General features: G+C 42.6%; 1 protein-coding gene across 1 annotated transcript in view; it reads right to left on the minus strand.

The window, feature by feature from the left end:
• LOC133555927 (rho-related GTP-binding protein RhoN-like) overlaps positions 1 to 23,105 on the minus strand; it is an 86,820-nt gene that overhangs the window by 11,979 nt on the left and 51,736 nt on the right. Inside the window, exons 3-4 of the mRNA XM_061905399.1 lie at positions 16,195 to 16,304; positions 2,059 to 2,193 (exon numbers count right to left, since the gene is read on the minus strand). Coding sequence (XP_061761383.1) covers positions 2,059 to 2,193; positions 16,195 to 16,304 — 245 coding nt within the window. The remainder of the gene's footprint in view (positions 1 to 2,058; positions 2,194 to 16,194; positions 16,305 to 23,105) is intronic.

The raw sequence follows: 23,105 nt of genomic DNA on the forward strand, positions 1-23,105 counted from the left end.
TTTGTTAGCGCAGGCAGCATGAAGCAGGGCTTTTATTGTGAAGATAGGAAATGTGCAGTCGGCCTTTAGAGTTTTGATGGAGGGGACGGCGCGAAAGTCTGTTGAAATAAAAAGTGTTTCTCGCCTTCCTCTCTGTCATTTTTTCATAAAAATGAACTGGCAGCAGCCAGCGTCATCTCACAAGACCCTCGGGTGCTGTGAATGTCAATCAAGCAAGCTACGGAATTTGCCGCCAATGTTTTTCTTGTAAAGTGTATGGAAGCTGGATGAATTAGATGCCCAAAACCAACCACTTTCATGTGGTATTGTACAGAAAGGACAACTTTTTTTCTCCTCCATTTGAAAATGTGGGCGTTATCATCATTACTGTCTGATTCCAATCAATGCAAGTCATCAGAATCAGGTAATACACCAACTTATATTCTTGTCTTTGTGAAAGAAAGACATCTATATGTGTTACACATGCTTGTATTATCATTAAACACATTTAACTTGTTTACAAAAATGTCTCTTTCATAAATAAATAAATACAAATGATATATATAAATGAGGTAGATCCCCTCGAGTTGGTCAAATGAAAAGTAGCTCGCCTGCAGAAAAAGTGTGGGCACCCCTGCTCTAGCCTTTAAATAGTCCCCCCTTTTTAGACCAGTTGATCTGCCGTTTCTTTTCTTTTCTGCCCCCCTCTCCCTTGTGGAAGGGCGGGCACAGGTCCGGTGGCCATGGATGCAGTGCTGGCTGTCCAGAGTCGGGACCCAGGGTGGACCGCACTCCTGTGCATCGGTTGGGGACATCTCTGCTCTGCTGACCCGTCACTGCTCGGGATGGTCTCCTGCTGGCCCCACTATGGACTAGACTCTCACTATTAGGTTGGATCCACTATGGACTGGACTTTCACAATATTATGCGAGACCCACTCGACGTCCATTGCACCTGGTCCCCCCCAACGAGGGGGGGAGGGGCACCCACATCTGCGGTCCTCTCCAAGGTTTCTCATAGTCATTCATATTGACATCCCACTGGGTTGTGAGTTTTTCCTTGCCCTCATGTGGGCTCTGAACCGAGGATGTCTTTGTGGTTTGTGCAGCCCTTTGAGACACTTGTGATTTAGGGCTATATAAATAAAGATTGATTGATTGAATTAAGGCAACACATGATGTAAGTGTCTATATTAACTAAATTAGCCTACTATCAAAATGACTTTAAAAGTCGTATAAAAAATTTATAACAAAGACAACACATGATGTAAGTGTCTATATTAGCCTACTATCAAAAATACTTTAAACACTTATATAAGTGTTATAATTATACTCGATAGCTTTTGTATAGTTGGTATCGTTAATTTCCATCGCAGATGATATTATTTATTTCTATCACTATTTTTTTTTTTACACCAATATTTTGCTACCATTTAGATAGTATTGTTTATTTCTATCGTTTTAATATGGGGGGGAGGGGGAGAAACCCACATCTGCGGTCCTCTCCAAGGTTTCTTATAGTCATTCATATTGACATCCCACTGGGTTGTGAGTTTTTCCTTGTCCTTATGTGGGCTCTGAACCGAGGAGGTTTTTGTGGTTTGTGCAGCCCTTTGAGACACTTGTGATTTAGGGCTATATAAATAAACACTGATTGATGACACAGTATAGCGCACATTTTTGTGCTAAATGAGAGACGATGGGATTATTATCACACTTCAACATCTCTAACATGTCAATGCTGCCTCTTTGCAAATGAAGATCTGTTCCTTATTGTCTTACCTTGGATTAATATAGGGAAATAGATGTTTCTATACTACATTACCCAAGAGGCTTAGCGCCGTAGACATGAGCCGTGCCCATTTGAGTGGTATGAATTATTGACATTGCAAGTAAAAAGAAATTACAGAAACACATTTGATTGGCGAAAATGACAGTGATTGACCAAAGTGTGCAGGGAAGTTGTGGGCATTGGGCAAAGTTGCCAGGCCGTGGATAAATGATTAAATTTGCGTGAAACGGCGCAGTCACAACTTTGCAAATTCCTGGAGGAAATATAGGTATTGCATGAGATTCTTACCTGCTCATGAGTGACAGGGATGAGCCGCTGCTTGGAGAGTTCCCTCAGCGTGTTGACGTCGGTCCTCATGTCCAGCTTGCAGCCCACCAGGACCACTTTGGCGTTGGGACAGAACTCCTGGGTCTCGCCTTGCCACTGCACAGACAACGCCAATGCATTACTCGGCCGTTCTGATCGACCCTTAGGTTCTGTTCTGCTGTGTTTGGTAGTGCAAGAGACGTGGTTTGGTTGATTTAAACGTGTACATTTTTCAACTTTTGCTCATAAAATAAACAGTCTGGGGTCCAAAATAGTACACTAGGAATGTTTTAAAACTACATTGCATCGAAGGCATCGGTTAGTGTCTGCATAATATAAGCGACTTTGGGCTTGCAAGATTTCCGGGGTTTTGGGCTTGTTTTTGAACTGAGGGTGGCCGTATAAACAACTTTAACACTGTTACAAATATGCGCCACAATGTGAACCCACACCAAACAAGAATGACAAACACATTTTGGGAGAATATCCGCACCGTAACACAACATAAACACAACAGAAGAAATACCCAAAACGCCTTTTTTGTTGCTTATTTGGAATTGCTTTTTGTCACGAGAATAGAGCAAAATACAAGTGCACCGGTAGGTACTTTGTGCCTACTACACAACTAGAGATGTCCGATAATATCTGACTGACGATATTATCGGCCGATAAATGCTTTAAAATGTAATATCGGAAACTATCGGTATCGGTTTCAAATTTATGACTTTTCAAAACGCCGCTGTACGGAGGGATACACGGACGTAGGGAGAAATACAGAGCAGTTGCGTCTCCCGGTCATACTTGCCAACCCTACGGATTTTCCCAGGACACTCCCGAATTTCAGTGCCTCTCCCGAAAATCTCCCGGGGGCAACAATTCTCCCGAATTTCTCCCAATTCTGTCAGAGTTATTTGTTGTTGACGAACCCCAAGATGCAGAGACGGAGGCAGGCATAGAATATGAAAACATGATTTAATTAAAACTAAACAAGAACAAACAAAAAGCATGCACGTGGGCGGAATAAACTAAGGGAGCTAGCACTGGAAGCTAGAAAAACAAAAAGGGACTTTAGCATGGAAGCTAGTGGATAGCAAACAGAAAAACTGGAAATAACTAATGGCTAACAAGAACAGCTTACCGCTACGACGACCAGGACAAAATGTAGCACGACAGGTAATAGCTGAAAAGAATCACATCGACACGACAAGAGCAAAATATGGCAACGACAAGTCCAAATGACAATACAATACAATGATCCAGCAACTGACACAAGACAAAGCAGGTACAAATAGGAGCCGGCTGATTGGCAACAGGTGTGGCCAGGTGCCAATCAGCCGCAGCTGAGGAGGAACACAGCACTCAGGGAACAAGACAGGAAGCTGACAAAATAAGAGCACTAGACAGGAACTAAAGACAGGAGATACTAAACACAGAGGAAACAGACAAATGCAGAGGAAAAAACTAAAATACAGACAAACTGTCAAGGGAAAACCTGACAAATTTCCACCCAAACAACAACATTGGGGCATGCCTTAAAAGCACTGCTATTGCGTGCCGGCCCAGTCACATAATATCTATGGCTTTTCACACACACAAGTGAATGCAAGGCAAACTTGGTCAACAGCCATACAGATCACAATGAGGGTGGCCGTATAAACAACTTTAATACTGTTACAAATATGCGCCACACTGTGAACCCACACCAAACAAGAATGACAAACACATTTCGGGGGAACATCCGCACCGTAACACAACATAAACACAACAGAACAAATACCCAGAACCCCTTGCAGCACTAACTCTTTCGGGACGCTACAATATCCCCCCACCTCAACACCCCCCCCCCTCAACCTCCTCATGCTCTCTCAGGGAGAGCATGTCCCAAATTCCAAGCTGCTGTTTTGAGGCATGTTAAAAAAAAAAAAATGCACTTTGTGACTTCAATAATAAATATGGCAGTGCCATGTTGGCATTTTTTTTTTCCATAACTTGAGTTTATTTTGGAAAACCTTGTTACATTGTTTAATGCATTCAACGGGGGCAGCACAACAAAATTAAGCATAATAATGTGTTAATTCCACGACTGTATATATATCGGTATCGGTTGATGTCGGAATCAGTAATTAAGAGTTGGACAATATCGGATATCGGCAAAAAAGCCAATATCGAACGTTTCTTGGTTAGTGTTATAGCTTATAGCGTTATGCCTTTAGGGATGGGTACCATTCACATTTTAACCAATACGGTACCAATTGCCAGAAGTGAAGTGAAGTTATATAGCGCTTTTACAAAGTGAAACCCATTATCCGTATCTTTAAGCTACATTTAAACCAGCGGGGGTGGCACTGGTGTAAAGTGTTTTGATGGCGGGAATTGAACCTGGAACCCACAGGTTGCTGGCATGGCCGCTCTACAAACTGAGGCACGCCGCCCCCAATACGGTATCTGGAATCGATACCGATACACAAAGGTACTACTTATTGGTACTTTTGTGTGTATTAATAAATGTTATTGGTTTGATGAGAATTTTTTCTATTTTTAATGTGTCGTTTATAAATGAGCTGACTATGAAGAGCATGGACCGTACCAGGCGCTGCAAAAAAAAAAGGCACAAATGGTGGAAAGGTGGCTCATTTCAATTTTTTTGCACATTTGTCCTTGGTAGAGGTCTGTGCCCCGTCCAAATGTCTTCATGCATGGAGAAATCAAATTAGTTTGCTGGGATATGCCATATGTCACATAATGGATTGCTATTTTGATCAAGGCTGAAGTCAATTGATCAATGTTTTCCTCAAACGAGCTTTAAAAAACACTTTTTCTTTGCTTCTAAACGGTGCCAAATGTCACCTCTCAGGCTCTACAGCAGGGGTGTCTAACTCATTTTAGATCCGGCGCCACATGGAGAAAAATCTACTGCCAAGTGAGTAAAATCACGGCACGATAACTCAAAACTAAAGGCAACTTCAGATTGTTTTCCGTTCATCTTTTTCCAATTAGCCGAGGTCGGGTCACGGGGGCAGCAGCCTAAGCAGGAAAGCCCAGACTTCCTGATTCCCAGCCTACTTCGTCCAGCTCATCCCGGGGGATCCCGAGGCATTCCCAGGCCAACCGGGAGATATAGTCTTCCCAACGTGTCCTGGGTCTTCCTTGTGGCCTCCTACCGGTCGGACATGCCCGAAACACCTCCCTAGGGAGGCGTTCCGGTGGCATCCTGACCAGATGCCCGAACCACCTCATCTGGCTCCTCTCGATGTGGAGGAACAGCGGCTTTACTTTGAGCTCCTCCTGGATGACAGAGCTTCTCACCCTATCTTGGCGGTCGGCAACCCGCGGCTCTTTAGCGCCGGCCTAGTGGCTCTCTGGAGCTTTTTCAAAAATATATGAAAAATGGAAAAAGAGGAGAGGAAAACAACATATTTTTTGTTTCAATATGGTTTCTGTAGGAGGACAAACGTGACACAAACATCCCTAATTGTTATAAAGCACACTGTTTTATATTAAACATGCTACACAGATTCGAGTATTTGTCGGGCACCGTTTTGTCCTACTGATTTTGGCGGTCTTTGAACTCACCGTAGTTTGTTTACATCAGGGGTGCCCACACTTTTTCTGCAGGCGAGCTACTTTTCAATTGACCAACTCGAGGGGATCTACCTCATTTATATAAATGTATATATTTTTTTTTATGAAGGAGACATTTTTGTAAACAAGTTAAATGTGTTTAATGATAATACAAGCATGTGTAACACATATAGATGTCTTTCTTTCACAAAGACAAGAATATAAGTTGGTGTATTACCTGATTCTGATGACTTGCATTGATTGGAATCAGACAGTAATGATGATAACGCCCACATTTTCAAATGGAGGAGAAAAAAAGTTGTCCTTTCTGTACAATACCACATGAAAGTGGTTGGTTTTTGGCATCTAATTCATCCAGCTTCCATACACTTTACAAGAAAAACATTGGCGGCAAATTCCGTAGCTTGCTTGATTGACATTCACGGCACGCGAGGGTCTTGTGAGATGACGCTGGCTGCTGCCAGTTCATTATTATGAAAAAATGACAGAGGAAGGCGAGAAACACTTTTTATTTCAACAGACTTTCGGGCCGTCCCTTCCGTCAAAACTCTAAAGGCCGACTGCACATTTCCTATCTTCACAATAAAAGCCCTGCTTCATGCTGCCTGCGCTAACAAAATAAGAGTCTCGGAAAACTGGCGTGCACAAGTGATCCCTCAGAAAGCTGGCGTGCACATCACTTGTCGGCCTTTAGAGTTTTGACGGAAGGTACGGCGCGAGAGTCTGTTGAAATAAAAAGTGTTTCTCGCCTTCCTCTCGGTCATATTTTCATAATAATGATCTTGCAGCAGCCAGCGTCATCTCACAAGACCCTCCGGTACCGTGAATGTCATTTAAGTGACGTCTTGGTGAAGATTGATGATCACTAATTTTTAGGTCTATTTTTTTTAAAAGCCTGGCTGGAGATCGACTGACACACCCCCCACGGTCGACTGCTAGCTCGCGATCGACGTAATGGGCACCCCTGGTTTACATCTATAACTTCTCCGACTTTCTAAGACGTGTTTCATGCCACTTTTTCTGTCTCATTTTGTCCACCAAACTTTTAACGTTGTAAATGAGTGCACAGAGGTGAGTTTTGTTGATGTTATTGACTTATGTGGAGTGATAATCAGACATATTTGATTACTTCATGACTGCAAGCTAATCAATGCTAACATGCTATTTAGGCTAGCTGTATGTACATATTGCATCATTATGTCTCATTTGTAGCTATATTTGAGCTCATTTAGTTTCCTTTAAGTCCTCAAAATTCAATTTATATCTCATGACACACTATCTGTATGCAATATGGCTTGTATTTCTTTGCGGCTCCAGACGGATTTGTTTTTGTATTTTTGGTCCAATATGGCTCTTTCAACATTTTGGGTTGCCGACCCCTGCCCTATCTCCAAGGGAGAGACCCGCCACCCGGCGGAGGAAACTAATTTCGGCCACTTTTCCTTGTCCTTTCCGTCATACCCCAAAGCTCATGACCATAGGTGAGGATAAGAGCGTAGATCGACCGGTAAATTGAGAGCTTTGCCTTCCGGCTCAGCTACTTCTTCACCACAACGCATCGATACAGCGTCCGCATTACTGATGACGCCGCCTGTCGATCTCACGATCCACTCTTCCCTCACTCGTGAACAAGACTACAAGGTACTTGGAACTCCTCCATTTGGGGCAAGATCCCCTCCCCAACCCGGAGATGGCACTCCACCCTTTTCCGGGCGAGAACCATGGACTCGGATTTGGAGGTGCTGATTCCCATCCCAGTCGCTTCACACCGATTGTTTTCTTTGTTTAAAAATAACTTGTACTAAATTGGCCCTAGTGTGTGAATGTGAGTGTGAATGTTGTCTGTCTATCTGTGTTGGCCCTGCGATGAGGGGGCGACTTGTCCAGGGTGTACCCCGCCTTCCGCCCGATTGTAGCTGAGATAGGCGCCAGCGCCCCCCGCGACCCCAAAAGGGAATAAGCTGTAGAGAATGGATGGATGGATGGATGTACAAATCATAATGTTTTATGTTTTTTTTTGCAATCACCTGTTGCGGTTAATAGTATATATACTTTATTTGTTGTTATTTATATTTTTTGAATAAATTATGTGATAATTAGGGCTGCGAATTTTTGGGTGTCCCACGATTCGATTCAATATCGATTCTTGCGGTCACAATTCGATAATATATCGATTTTTTTCGATTCGATTCGATTATCGATTCAAAAACGATATTTTTCCGATTCAAAACAATTCTGTATTCATTCAATACATAGGAATTCAGCAGGATCTACCCCAGTCTGCTGACATGCAAGCAGAGTAGTTAATTAAAAAAAAAAAACTTTTATAATTGTAAAGGACAATGTTTTATCAACTGATTGCAATAATATAATTTTTTTTAAAGGGGAACATTATCACCAGACCTATGTAAGCATCAATATATCCCTTGATGGTGCAGAAAAAAGACCATATATTTTTTTAAACGATTTCCGAACTCTAAATGGGTGAATTTCGGCGGATTAAACGCCTTTCTGTTTATCGCTCTTTTTGCGATGACGTCAGAACGTGACGTCTCCGAGGTAATACAGCCGCCATTTTCATTTTCAACACATTGCAAACACAGAGTCTCAGCTCTGTTATTTTCCGTTTTTTCGACTATTTTTTGGAACTTTGGAGACATCATGCCTCGTCGGTGTGTTGTCGGAGGGTGCAACATCACTAATAATGAGTGATTCAAGTTGCACCACTGGCCCGAAGATGCAAAAGTGTCTGCCGCCAGACCCCCATTGAATGTGCCAGAGTGTCTCCACATTTTACCGGCGATGACAGACATGGCACAGAGATGTATGGATAACCTGCAGATGCATTTGCAACAATAAATTCAACGAAATCACAAATGTCAGTTTTGTTGATGTTGACTTATGTGCTAATCAGACATATTTGGTTGCGGCGTGACTGCCAGCTAAATCAATGCTAACATGCTACGCTAATCGACGCTAACTTGCTATTTACCGGCGGTGCTAAAGCAGACATGGCACAGAGATGTATGGATAACCTGCAGATGCATTTGCAACTATAAAGTCAGCATAATCACAAAGGTGAGTTTTGTTGATGTTGACTGCCAGCTAATCGATGCTAACATGCTACGCTAATCGACGCTAACTTGCTATTTACCGGCGGTGCTAAAGCAGACATGGCACAGAGATGTATGGATAACCTGCAGATGCATTTGCAACTATATTACGTTTACTTCCACCCACATTTAATTAAAAAAAAAAACACTTACCAATCGAAGGATTTAAGTTGCTCCAGTGTCACGAGATGCGAAAGTCCTGATCGTTTGGTCCGCACATTTTACCGGCGATGCTAACGCAGCTATTCGGCCATGCTATGGCTATGAATAGCGTCAATAGCTATTCGCTCACTAGCTTCAGTTTCTTCTTCAATACTTTCATACTCCAACCATCCTTTTCAATACATGCGTAATCTATTAAATCGTTTAAGTCTAGCTGTGGTATTCGCCGTTGTTTGTTTACATTGGCAGCACTGTATGACGTCAGAGGGAAATGGATAGTCGCATCGCAAATAACGAAAATCAAGCATTTTAAAGCTTTTTTTTAGGGATATTCGGGGACCGGTAAAATTTTGAAAAAAACTTCAAAAAATACAACAAGCCACTGGGAAATGATTTTTATTGTTTTTAACCCTTTTGAAATTGTGATAATGTTCCCCTTTGACTATTAAACGAACCAAAAATATGACTTATTTTATCTTTGTGAAAACATTGGACACAGTGTGTTGTCAGGCTTATGAGATGCGATGCAAGTGTAAGCCACTGTGACACTATTGTTCTTTTTTATTATTTTTATAAATGTCTAATGATAATGTCAATGAGGGATTTTTAATTACTGCTATGCTGAAATTATAACTAATATTGATACTGTTGTTGATAATATTCATTTATGTTTCACTACTTTTGGTTTGTTCTGTGTCGTGTTTGTCTTCTCAATTGCTCTGTTTATTGCAGTTCTGAGTGTTGGTGGGTAAGGTTTGGTTTTGGAATTGGATTGCATTGTTATGGTATTGCTGTGTAGTGGTTTGTTGGATTGATATAAAAAAAAAATTCGATTAAAAAAAAAAAGAAAATCGATTCTGAATCGCACAACGTATTCGATTTGATTTGTATTCGAATCGATTTTTTCCCACACCCCTAGTGATAATGTTCATCAGTCAACTCACTGGTGTTAACTTTCAATCTATCAAGATAAAAAAATTACCGGTATATCAAAATCAAATTACAGGATATTATTCATGTAGTTGGATCATTTTCCTCGACTGACGTCCTGATATCACGTGGTTTATTTTGTACATGTGTAGCATCATCTACAAAGACAAAAATAATTTCTATGGCGACATTTATTGGACACATTTAGAACAGTTGTTTCTTCCATTCAAAATTTTCAGAGTCAATTTTATACTTGGCAAACCAGATAAAACCAATTCACGGGCCGTACGTTTGACGCCCCTGATCTCCGGGAACAACAGTTTCTGCATCCCCGGAATACAACGCATGCCACGTCTGATGTTCGAGTCAACCTCTGACCTCTCAACCCCCTACGCCGCCGCCATGCGCCAATCAAAGGCATTGATTGTTAGAGGCTCCTCTCCCAGCTGCCATCCGGCAACCTTGCTTGTCAGAGCAGGTCAAGAGTCTAATCTGGGATGGCCATTGTGGCAACTGGTGTTCCACCCAGGGGCCAATGAGCTGAGAAACTGAGATTACCGGCATGACGGTTCAAGGCTGGGGGGGGGGGGGGGTCAGGGGTCATGGTGAAACCCCCCGCCTGTGGAGGGATTCATGGGAAAAGCCGAGGTGCCTCTACCCTTGTTGACAGCATGCACTGAAGTTGTAGGGGTCCTGGGTTAGATCTACAAAGTCTACACGGGGGGGCTGCATATTTGGAGATCCCGGCAGTCCACTTAACACATCAGTGGGGACCGAGAACACACACAAACACACATGTGGCTTCAAGATTATAGACCGCAAAAGGAACGTATACCACACCGACCATATTTAGGCTGTCTTTTACACAGCGGGGTTTTTATGGCCGGTGGCGGGTTTTGCTGTGGGCAATGTGAGCGACCGCCCAGGGCGCAAACCATGTGGGGCCACACCACTGGAGTGGGGTCGCTTAACTAACTGAGAAGTTGTGACATGAGAGAAGAAGAATGTTTGTATTGTTACATTAAAGGCCTACTGAAACCCACTACTACCGACCACGCAGTCTGATAGTTTATATATCAATGATGAAATATTAACATTGCAACACGTGCCAATACGGCCTTGTTAGTTTACTAAATTGCAATTTTAAATTTCCCGCGGAGTTTCTTGTTGAAAACGTCACGGAATGATGACGCGGTTGTAGTGGACATATTAGCCCAGCACCACACACGGCTAAAAGTCGTCTCTTTTCATCGCATAATTACACGGTATTTTGGACATCTGTGTTGCTGAATATTTTGCAATTTGTTCAATTAATAATGGAGACTATAAAGAATAATGCTGTTGGTGGAAAGCGGTGGATTGCAGCTGCCTTTAGCACCGAGACACAGCCGGTGTTTCTTTGTTGTGAAGCTTTAACACAGAGCGGTCAAGCGAACATGTTTTTCTACGTCAACCAGCAAGTTTTTGGATGGGAAAATTGTGATATTAAGTTGACTCTTACCGGAGACATCAGTGGATTATAGGACCTCCTCCTGCAGCTCAAAAAGGCAGCTGTGATCTTGGCTCCTCGGCTTCTCTGAGAGACACTGGCGTTCACCGCAGCCCTCCGACTTTCACGTATGACTTTACAATCTCACTAAAACACTATTAAAACAATAAGCAGATATGGGATCTTCCAGAATTATCCTAGTAAATGTGTCTAATTACTTCTGAAACGCCGCCTGCCGCCGTCACATTTTCATTTTTTTTCTTTGTTTTTTTCTAGTACTTCACTCTAAGCGTCCTTATCCACAAATCTTTCATCCTCGCTCAAATGGGGAAATTGTCGCTTTCTCAGTCCGAATAGCTCTAGTTACTGCTGGCTATGATTGTAAACAATGTGAGGATGTGAGGAGCCCTACAACCCTTGACGTCACGCGCACATCGTCTGCTACTTCCCGGTACAGGCAAGGCTTTTTTATTAGCAACCAAAAGTTGCGAACTTTATCGTCGACGTTCTCTACTAAATCTTTTCAGCAAAAATATGGCAATATCGCGAAAGGATCAAGTATGACACATAGAATGGACCTGCTATCCCCGTTTAAATAAGAAAATCTCATTTCAGTAGGCCTTTGAGGGCTGGGAGATATAAAGATATCAGTAAATAATTAAAAAAATATGTTTGATAAAACATTGAATATACAGTTGTGGTCTAAAGTTTACATACATTTGTAAAGAACATAGTCATGGCTGTCTTGAGTTTCCAATAATTTCTACAACTTCTACCACAGAACTTTCCTCCAGAAGGTCTTATCTGTGTCTATGTGATGTCAGATGAAACACAAATTGAGCTGTTTGGCCACACTACCCAGCAATATGTTTGGAGGAGAAAGAGTGAGGCCTTTAATCCCAGGAACACCACACCTACTGTCAAGCATGGTGGTGGTAGTATTATGCTCTGGGCCTGTTTTGCTGCCAATGGAACTGGTGCTTTACAGAGAGTAAATAGGACAATGAAAAAGGAGGATTACCTCCAAATTGTTTAAGACAACCTAAAATCATCAGCCCGGAGGGGGGGGCGGGTCTTGGACGCAGTTAGGTGTTCGAACAGGAAAATGACCCCAAAAACATGTCAAAAGTGGTAAAGGAATAGCTAAATCAGGCTTGAATTCGGATTTTAGAATGGCCTTCCCAAAGGTGTGGACAATGCTGAAGAAACAAGTCCATGTCAGAAAACCAACACATTTAGCTGAACTGCACCAATTTTGTCAAGAGGAGTGGTCAAAAATTCAACCAGAAGCTTGTGGATGGCTACCAAAAGCGCCTTATTGCAATGAAACTTGCCAAGAGACATTTAAGCAAATATTAATATTGCTGTATTTATACTTCTGACCCAGAAGATTTGGTCACATTTTCAGTAGACCCATAAAAAATTAATAAAAGAACCAAAGTTCATGAATGTTTTTTGGTGACCAACAAGTATGTGCTCCAATCACTCTATCACAACAAAAATAAGAGTTGTAGAAATGATTGGAAACTGAAGACAGCCATGACATTATGTTGTTTACAAGTGTATGTAAACACAGACATAGCAATTTATCAAGTTCATTTTCATTTATCATTCAATTATCGGCCTAGGCAAACAATAGTATAAATGTTTAAATGCCTCTGGACATGATATTTATTGCTTTTTATGGCATTTAAGGCCTTAATTTTCGCAAAATCCATTTAATTAGTTTAACTGCTTTTTTATGACCCCTGGAAACCCTTTGTATACAAATATTGCAACGTAATCAAGATAAATATTGCACATGGGTGACATATTCATTATTCCTGAGCTTGAATGTACACCTGAAATGCACACAGCAGCTTGAAAAATGATCCATAGAGACGCACCCCATACATACATACACATATATATACACACACACACATACATATATATACAAACAGTGTACAGGGTTACAGAACAGGAACGCTGATGGGCGCCCCGTAAAAGATGGGAAAAAGGTAAAACGCTGGGGAAAAAGATGAGTAAAAAAAATACAATCCAGACTGGGCTCCAAAGGGTCCTAGCCTGGAGTGGGAAAAAAACATCCATGCAATGCACACATAAACACGTTACATTTAATCACGACAAACTCGCAACAGAGGGACGGGGAGTTGGGGCCCTGGAAGGCGCCCGCTGCTTTGAAGCGCTGCCATCCGACCATCACCACAAGGGGAAAAAGCGGTGGTGAAGGCGTGGGGTAGGAGTGGTGTGTGTGTGTGTGTGTGTATCCCCAATTGTCTTGGGTGTGATGATGTAATGTTTTTTATACTGAGGCCGGTCTGCAAAAGTTCGACTCCAGGTGTCGTTGAGGAGAGAGGGAGGTGAAAAGCGTCCATCATTGGGTATCCTCAGGGGTGTTTTTCAGAACAGCCTGGTCCTGTTTTCACAGTGTCAAGGCCATTCGAGGGAGTCAAATCGTAGATTAGGATGTTTGTTTTCTGCGAGCAGACAAAACAATGACTTGTCTGTTCTATTTGTCCATGCTGGGTGCTCTCAAATTCAATTCAATTTTTCTTTTCAGCAAGCTTCTCCATGATGCGATCCATCTTGCGATTCAGTTCAGAAATCGCCGCAGTCTGTGTTCCCACAGCCCTGCCCAAACCATCCATTGCGACGAAACGATTTTGGGCTCCTTGAGTGGCTGCCATCGTCTTACAAATTTGACGATACACCAGAGCTATACCCAGCCCACTCAGCAAGTGCCCCGCGATCACAGTTCCAAATAGGTAGATATCTTCCACGTCCTCGATGGAAAGGGCTGAGAGGCACATGATTCTCCATGTGCCTCTCAGGAATCTCTCACGCACCCCGCAGCAATGGTTCCATCAGGGCAGCCAGGCTCCCCCGAACCTCTTTTCCTCGTGGAAAACATTTTGTCAATTGCGTCGAGAGTCCAGCTGATCTTTTCCATGTCTGATGTTTAGATTTGAGTACAGCGCAAAGAAAGAGGCTTCAAAAAAGTTCAGACAAGACAAAAACAATGAGATCAAGCTGGAAGAAGAGGGAGCGGTAAAAAATGAGACCGCCCTCACCGGAAGGAAGATAGAAAAAAAGATATATAGATATATATATATATATATATATATATATATATATATATATATATATATATAATGGATGTGGGGAAAAATCGATTCGAATACGAATTGAATCGAATACGTTGTGCGATTCAGAATCGATTCTCATTTTTAAAAAAAAATCAATTTTATGTATTTTTTTTAATGTATTTTTTCTTTTTTTTAATCAATCCAACAAACCACTTCACGGCAATACCATAACAATGCAATCCAATTCCAAAACCAAACCTGACCCAGCAACACTCAGAACTGCAATAAACAGAGCAATTGAGGAGACACAAACACGACACAGAACAAACCAAAAGTACTGAAACAAAAATGAATATTATCAACAACAGTATCAATATTAGTTATAATTTCAGCATAGCGGTGATTAAAAGTCCCTCATTGACATTATCATTAGACATTTATAAAAATAAAAAAAAAAGAACAATAGTGTCACAGTGGCTTACACTTGCATCGCATCTCATAAGCTTGACAACACACTGTGTCCAATATTTTCACAAAGATAAAATAAGTCATATTTTTGGTTCGTTTGATAGTTAAAACAAATTTACATTATTGCAATCAGTTGATAAAACATTGTCCTTTACATTTATAAAAGCTTTTTTAAAAAATCTGCCAATCTGCTTGCATATCAGCAGACTGGGGTAAATCCTGCTGAAATCCTATGTATTGAATGAATACAGAATTGTTTTGAATTGGAAAAATATCGTTTTTGAATCGAGAATCGAAAGAAATCGATATATTATCGAAACGTGAACCCAAGAATCGATATTGAATCGAATCGTGGGACACCCAAAGATTCGCAGCCCTAAATATATATATATATATATATATATATATATATATATATATATATATATATATATATATATATATATATATACATGCCAATACTTTTTTTTCTGTTCTAAATAGTTTGAAATGTCACATGTTAAATGTTTAAATAATGTACGTTTATTGTACTGCGCCAACTGTATTACTATACGAGTACGTATTCTCTCCTGTTTCATTGAAAATAAAACAGCAGAGTCCATTTGGCTGTCATCTGTTTTAATTATGACACACAATTGTGTCAAAGTCATGATTTTTTTTTTTTGTTCATGCTTGAAATAAGAATTATTACTTTGAAAAAGCAGTTTTATACTTGTGTTGACACAGCTTTGCAACAGTTGATATTCTAGTTTCAAGCCTTTTTTACTCAATATAGGTCATCAAATCTCAGCAACAAGTGAGATCATTTAGGAGCAAAACACTTAAAACAAGTAAAATTAAATCTGCTTAGTGAGAAGAATTATCTTATCAGACAGAAAATAAGCAAATATCACCCTTATTTGAGATATTTAATCTTACTCAGATTTCAGTTTTTGCAGTGTATGGTGTTAATAAGGTGATGTTTCACGGTAAATCTCCATCACTGCAGTGTTTTTCCCTTCACTCTCATTAGGCGCGAACAGCCTCTCTCTCCACTTTGATGCAGCTGCCGAGGCTAATTTGCGTATCTGATATTCCGCCCGACTACCCCCTCTGACCTTCCATTCTCGCGAGCATAGAAGGTCAAGTATCCGTGGACATTTTGATGAGATAAAAGAGCGCCCTGCTAAAAACCGGGCTGTGATTTGCTCCATTACGGCACAGCCACCAGAGGGCAGAGGGATTAAAAGCTGGTAGTTGGCCAGAGTGGCAGCAGTTATTACAGCCAAAAATGGTTGAAACCTACCTTTTTAATGACACTGTCCAAAGTCTCCGGGCGGCTGATGTCAAAGCAGACCAGCACGGCGTCGGAATCGGGATACGCCAGCGGCCTCACGTTGTCGTAGTAAGAAGAACCTGGGGACACAGCATATGGCAAAGAAGAAAAAAAGGTCATGATGGCCGCTGAGAAAATTAATTTAGGCTGGTTTTGGAGGAGAGTTTAGTCACACATGCACCAGATGGCTCGTTATGTCAATTAGGGACACGGCGCTCATTTCTAAAAGGTGAGGTGACGGTCATTCACGGAGACATTTGGACACGCCGCGGAACCAAATTCCCTTTTCAAAATAAGACATCCCGCAGGAAGCACAACCGCACCTTGATTTTTGTAAGTACCGTATTTCATTGAATTGCCACCGGTGGCGCTAATTAATTTAAAACCTCTTCTCACTCCTGCGCTTACCAAAGGCATGCGGTAAAAGTAAGAATGCGCTAATTATTTTAAAACCTCTTCTCACTCCGGCACTTACCAAAGGCATGCAGTAAAAATTTGAGTGTGATGTAAGCTTGGACCTTAACTCCTTCTGAATAGCTCTTAATCTTCTTCCCTTTATGCGATTTCAAATTACCGGTATTGAAATCAGCCTCCTCCATTTTGAAAATGATGACAGGGGAAGTGTCACGCGTGACGTCATGAGTTTGACCAGTCGGTAATACTAAGCATGCGCTAATTATTTTGCGATGTGAGTTTGACCCGGCAGTAATTCCTACTATATGCCCTGCGGCAATTTCAAGGAAATACGGTAATCTGCTCCCAAAAGTCTGATGAAAACCAAATTGTACGAAATTTGAAGCAATTTCCCCCCCAAAGGAAATAACCCAGTGAATTTGTTTAGCACGCCCCAAAAATGTATAACTTAGAAGCACTTAAGTCTCATCTTAAAACTCATTTGTATACTCTAGCCTTTAAATAGACCCCCTTTTTACACCAGTTGATCTGCCGTTTCTTTTTCTTTTTCTCCTTTGCCCCCTTCTCCCTTATGGGGGGGGCAGGTCCGGTGGCCATGGATGAAGTACTGGCTGTCCAGAGTCGGGACCTAGGATGGACCGCTCGTCCGGAGTCGGGACCCAGGATGGACCGCTCGTCCGGAGTCGGGACCAAGGATGGACCGCTCGTCCGGAGTCGGGACCCAGGATGGACCGCTCGTTCGGAGTCGGGACCCAGGATGGACCGCTCGCCTGTGTATCGACTGGGGACATCTCTGCGCTGCTGATCCACCTCCACTTGGGATGGTTTCCTACTGGCTCCACTATGGACGGGACTCTCGCTACTACATTGGATCCACTTTGGACTGGACTCTCACCGTTATGTTGGATCCATTATGGACTGGACTTTCACAATATCATGTTAGACCTGATCGACATCCATTGCTTTCGGGGGGTTGCCCACATATGCGGTCCTCTCCAAGGTTTCTCATAGTCACTGACATCCCACTGGGGTGAGTTTTTCTTTGCCCTTATGTGGGCTCTGTAACCGAGGATGTCGTTGTGGTTTGTGCAGCCCTTTGAGACACTTGTGATTTAAGGCTATATAAAAAAACAATAATTGATTGATTGAAAACTTTTTATAGAGAATAATTATAGTTTTGATGCAGTAAACAATGTGAAACACATATAAAGGATGAATGAAATGAATACATGAACATTACTACTATTTGTTCTTATTTGAATTCAACGGTGTTTCTCACTTTCTTTATCAAAGTGCTGACACTTGAACTTTGCATGTTCTCCCCGTGACTGCGTGGGTTCCCTCCGGGTACTCCGGCTTCCTCCCACCTCCAAAGACATGCACCTGGGGATAGGTTGATTGGCAACACTAAATTGGCTCTAGAGCAGGCCTGGGCAATTATTTTGACTTGGGGGCCATATTTAGAGAAAAAATGTGTCTGGGGGCCGGTATATCTATTTTTAGGAACACTGATACAAAACCTCACAATAATGTCTGGTTGAATGCTACAGCCCTACATAGGTAGGTAGGTAGGTAGGTAGGTAGGTAGGTAGGTCTTTATTGTTATTGCACAAGTACAACGAAACTTAGTTTTCAGCACAAACCTGTTCAAGATTAGACAAACAAACAGTGTACAGGGTTACAGAACAAGAACGCTGATGGGTCGCCATAAGGCGCCTCGTAAAAGATGGGAAAAAGGTAAACGCTAGGGAAGGATGAGTAAAAAAATACAATCCAGACTGGGCTCCTAAGGGGGCCCAGTTCGGAGTGAGAAAAAACCTCCATGGCAAAGCACATATACATATTACAACATACATCTCGAGATATCTAGCAACAGAGGGAAGGTAGTTCAAGGTCATGGCGGTAGGCCGCAGCTCTCAGGCGCTGACCATCCATTCATCACCCCTACGGGATTAGCGTCGAGGGCATTGGATTGGGGGACAGGAGGGTGTATGTGTGGCGTATATTTTTTTTGTGGATGTGTGTGTATGTGTGTGTATAAGGCTATAGTGTGTCTCTGTTCCGCGGCCTTGATGTATTTGCCGTCGCTAGTCCAAAGTCAACAACAACAGGTGTGTGTCCATGAGAGACAAAAAAGGGAGTTTGTTGTGTCTTCCTGCAGTGATCTTCGGGAGAGTCTCGAAGCCAGGGAAAAAAATCCAAGTTAAAATGATTTGTATGCGAGTGAAAATAAAATTTGCTTTTCACTCTAAAATTGTCTATGACTGGTCCTCAAAAACTGCGGGGTAGACAGTCCGATGTAATCCACAGTTCTTCCCGCATCCTCCGATCATTTGTGGCAGCTTTGGGGTACTTTGAAGACTGCCAGCAACTTCCAATTTGTCGACAAACCAGAGCAACGCTTACTCCAGTCAGCTGATGTTCTGTTGTCATAATTCCGAATAGGTAGATATCTTCACGTCCTCGACAGAAAACGGTCGCCAGGCACGCGGCCCTCCTTCTTCTCCCAGGAGTCGGTCGTGTGTCCAGCAACAACCGCTTCGTCACGACAGCAGGTTCCCCCAAACCCAAGATCTTGTCAATTTTGTTGAGGCCAGTTAAATAGTTCCAATGTTTAGATTTGGAGAGCAGTGCAAAAAGAGGCAACAAGAAAGTTAAGACAAGACAAAGAAGCAAGCAGGAGAGATAAGGGAGAGGAAAGGGGAGCGTCCACCGTCGTTAAGTGCCAGAGAGAAATAGAATGCATAAAAAAAGAAAATCATATGCCCTCTTTTCTTACACAGACATTTTGATTGTGAATGACAGGCAAGTTCCCCAAAAAAGTGACGTTCCCCTCTTAGGGGTGTGCCACTGCAAAGGTCCCTACTCTATCTTGGTCTTTCAGGCAGAGCTTCGGTCTCCTTTAAATCGCGAGTAAGAATGTCGAGTGGCCACTCCAAGCCGCCCTCAGCCCGCCGCTGCAACCTCACTCTGCTTTTGCACACAACTCCTAATCATCTCGAGAGTTGAGCGAACGCCAGCACAAAAGGCCAACCTGAAAGGGCGAAGCCTTTTAATCCGTCCGACTCATTCCTCAAACTGTCCGTCTTTGCAAATGATGTGAAATGTTCGGGGAAATTCACGCACTTGGCCTCGCCGCTCGTGCTCATTTCGTGCACCTTGATCAAGGCTGAAGGCAGACAAGCGTCTTGTGTTGCTCCCCCGTCTAATTAGAGGAACTCGAACTCGGCTCTCGGTGTGTGCTCGTCATACTTTTGCACGGCGGCAGCATCAATATTGTTTGGAGCACGCCGCACGCCTGCTGCTTGCAGACCCCGGCCTGTCGGGGTGAATGGACCCTAAAGCAGAGCCGGTTTTATCATCACTATGGTTCCCATTGTGAATGACGGAATGGGAGGACAACAATGGCGAGGACACGGCGCTCGCCATTCAGCTCGCTGCCCCTTGTTAACCTGCTCGCTCCCCGCCCCCCTGTGCAGAACGATGCAACAAACACATTTTACTCGCTGGCTGCACAATAAACATGGATGCCTCTCAGCCTCTGAGTGGAAACATCCTAAAATACAACAGAACTATGGAAGTAAAATTGTCTCACATCAACTAATATGTATCATTATATTAATACTAGGGGTGTAACAGTACGTGTATTTGTATTGAACCGTTTCGGTATGGGGGTTCCGGTTCGGTTCGGAGGTGTACCGAACGAGTTTCCACACGGACATATTAGGTAGCGCACCGCACGTGTAAAGAATGCAGAGCGACGCAAGACACACGGCAGGCTAGCAGCGACCGGGCTAGGACCACATGCAAAAGCCAGACCTGGAAGACCCTCCTGCCTCGTTAACATCTCCCCTTTGGAAACACTTCGGGTTCGCGGTGTGATACAACAATGGAGGACGGAGGTTTGCCGACACGTGAAACATGCTAACCCCTTTGAAGCGGTGCAAACACCACATTCAAGCAGCCTCTCCTTGGCCAGCAAGGCAGGGCTAAAGCAATAACTAATGATGTTTTATAGCAGCACATTTGAGACCATCCATCCATCCACTTTCCTACCGCTTGTCCTGTTCGGGGTCGCGGGGGTTTGCTGTTTTGCATTAAAACTATATTTTGACCCACTTCTATGGTGGAAGAACAATAAGACCATATGTTCTCTTACACACTAAGTTAGCCAGGCTGGTGGGGGAGGGATTAATCTGAGGCTGAGTTGACTTGAAACTTTAATTTTGCACTTTTTATATGTAGAAGAAAAGTTTTGTCATTGTATTTCTTCTGAGCGAAAACTGGAGGCAGTTTAATATTGATTAACGTGGACCCCAACTTAACACTCGCTAGCTGCACAATATACATGGATGCCTCTCAGCCCCTGAGTGGAAACATCCTAAAATACAACAGAACTATAGAAGTAGAATTGTCTCACATCAACTAATATGTATCATTATATTAATACTAGGGGTGTAACAGTACGTGTATTTGTATTGAACCGTTTCGGTACGGCGGTTTCGGTTCGGTTCGGAGGTGTACTGAACGAGTTTCCACACGAACATTCTCGGTAACGCACCGCACGTTGTGTAAAGAATGCAAAGCGAGGCAAAACACACGGCCAGCTAGTAGCGACCGGGCTAGGACCACATGCAAAAGCCAGACCTGGAAGACCCTCCTGCCTCGTTAACATCTCCCCTTTGGAAACACTTCGGCTTCGCGGTGTGATACAACAATGGAGGACGGAGGTTTGCCGACACGTCAAACATGCTGACCCCTTTGAGGCGGTGCAAACACTGTATTCAAGCAGCCTCTCCTCGGCGAGCCAGGCAGGGCTAAAGCAATAACAAATGTTTTAATAGCAGCACATTTAAGACCATCCATCCATCCACTTTCCTACCGCTTGTCCCGTTCGGGGTTGCGGGGGGTTGCTGTTTTGCATTAGAACTATATTTTGACCCACTTCTATGGTGGAAGAAGAATAAGGCCATATATCCTCTTACTACCAAGTTAGCCAGGCTGGGGGGGAGGGATTAATCTGAGGCTGAGTTGACTTGAAACTTTAATTTTGCACTTTTTATATGTAAAAGAAAAGTTTTGTCATTGTATTTCTTCTGAGCGACAACTGGAGGCAGTTTAATGTTGATTAACGTGGACCCCAACTTAACACTCGCTGGCTGCACAATAAACACTGATGCCTCTCAGCCTCTGAGTAGAAAGATCCTAAAATACAACAGAACCTTGGAAGTAGAATTGTCCCACATCAACTAATGTATATTATATTATTTTAATACTAGGGGTGTAACAGTACGTGTACTTGTATTGAACCGTTTCGGTACGGCGGTTTCGGTTCGGTTCGGAGGTGTACTGAACGAGTTTCCACACGAACATTCTCGGTAACGCACCGCACGTTGTGTAAAGAATGCAAAGCGAGGCAAAATACACGGCCAGCTAGTAGCGACCGGGCTAGGACAACATGCAAAAGAAGACCCTCCTGCCTCGTTAACATCTCCCCTTTGGAAACACTTCGGCTTCGCGGTGCGATACAACAATGGAGGAGGGAGGTTTGCCGACATCGTTCAGCAGCAGTAGGGTACGCTTCTGCCAACACGTCAAACATGCTGACCCCTTTTTTAAGTAATCGTGCCGTGATTTTTACCAGTCCGGCCCACTTGGGAGTAGATTTTCTCCTCCATCTAAAATGAGTTTGACACACTTGCCAACCTTGAGACTTCCGATTTCGGGAGGTGGGGGGCGTGGTGTGGTTGGGGGCGTGGTTAAGAGTCAAGTATTTCATATATATATATATATATATATATATATATATATATATATATATATATATATATATATATAAGAAATACTTGACTTTCAGTGAATTCTAGCTATATATATATATATATATATATATATATATATATATATATATATATATATATATATACATATAAAATAAATACTTGAATTTCCGTGTTCATTTATTTACATATATACACACACATAACACTCATCTACTCATTGTTGAGTTAAGGGTTGAATTGTCAATCCTTGTTCTATTCTCACAATTTTTCTAACCATACGCATGTACAGTAGATGGCAGTGTTGTCCTGTTTAAGAGTGTCACAACATTGCTGTTTACGGCAGACAAACTGTTTTACGGTAGACGAAAATGTGACTGCTGTTGTTGTGTGTTGTTACCGCGCTGGGAGGACCTTAATGAAACTGCCTAACAATAAACCCACGTAAGAAAGCAAGAACTCGCCCTCGATCATTCTACAGTTATAACGTCATTGGGCAGGCACGCTGTTTATATTGCGGGATAGCAGACGTGAAAACAGGCTGTCCTCACTCAGGTCTCTGCCTGAATTTCGTGAGATTTTCGGGAGAAAATTTGTCCCGGGAGGTTTTCGGGAGAGTAACTGAATTTCGGGATTCTCCCGCAAAATCCGGGAGGGTTGGCAAATATGGTTTGACACACCTGGGAT

The sequence above is a fragment of the Nerophis ophidion genome, linkage group LG07 (genome assembly GCF_033978795.1).
Source record: "Nerophis ophidion isolate RoL-2023_Sa linkage group LG07, RoL_Noph_v1.0, whole genome shotgun sequence".
NCBI classification, from domain to species: domain Eukaryota; kingdom Metazoa; phylum Chordata; class Actinopteri; order Syngnathiformes; family Syngnathidae; genus Nerophis; species Nerophis ophidion.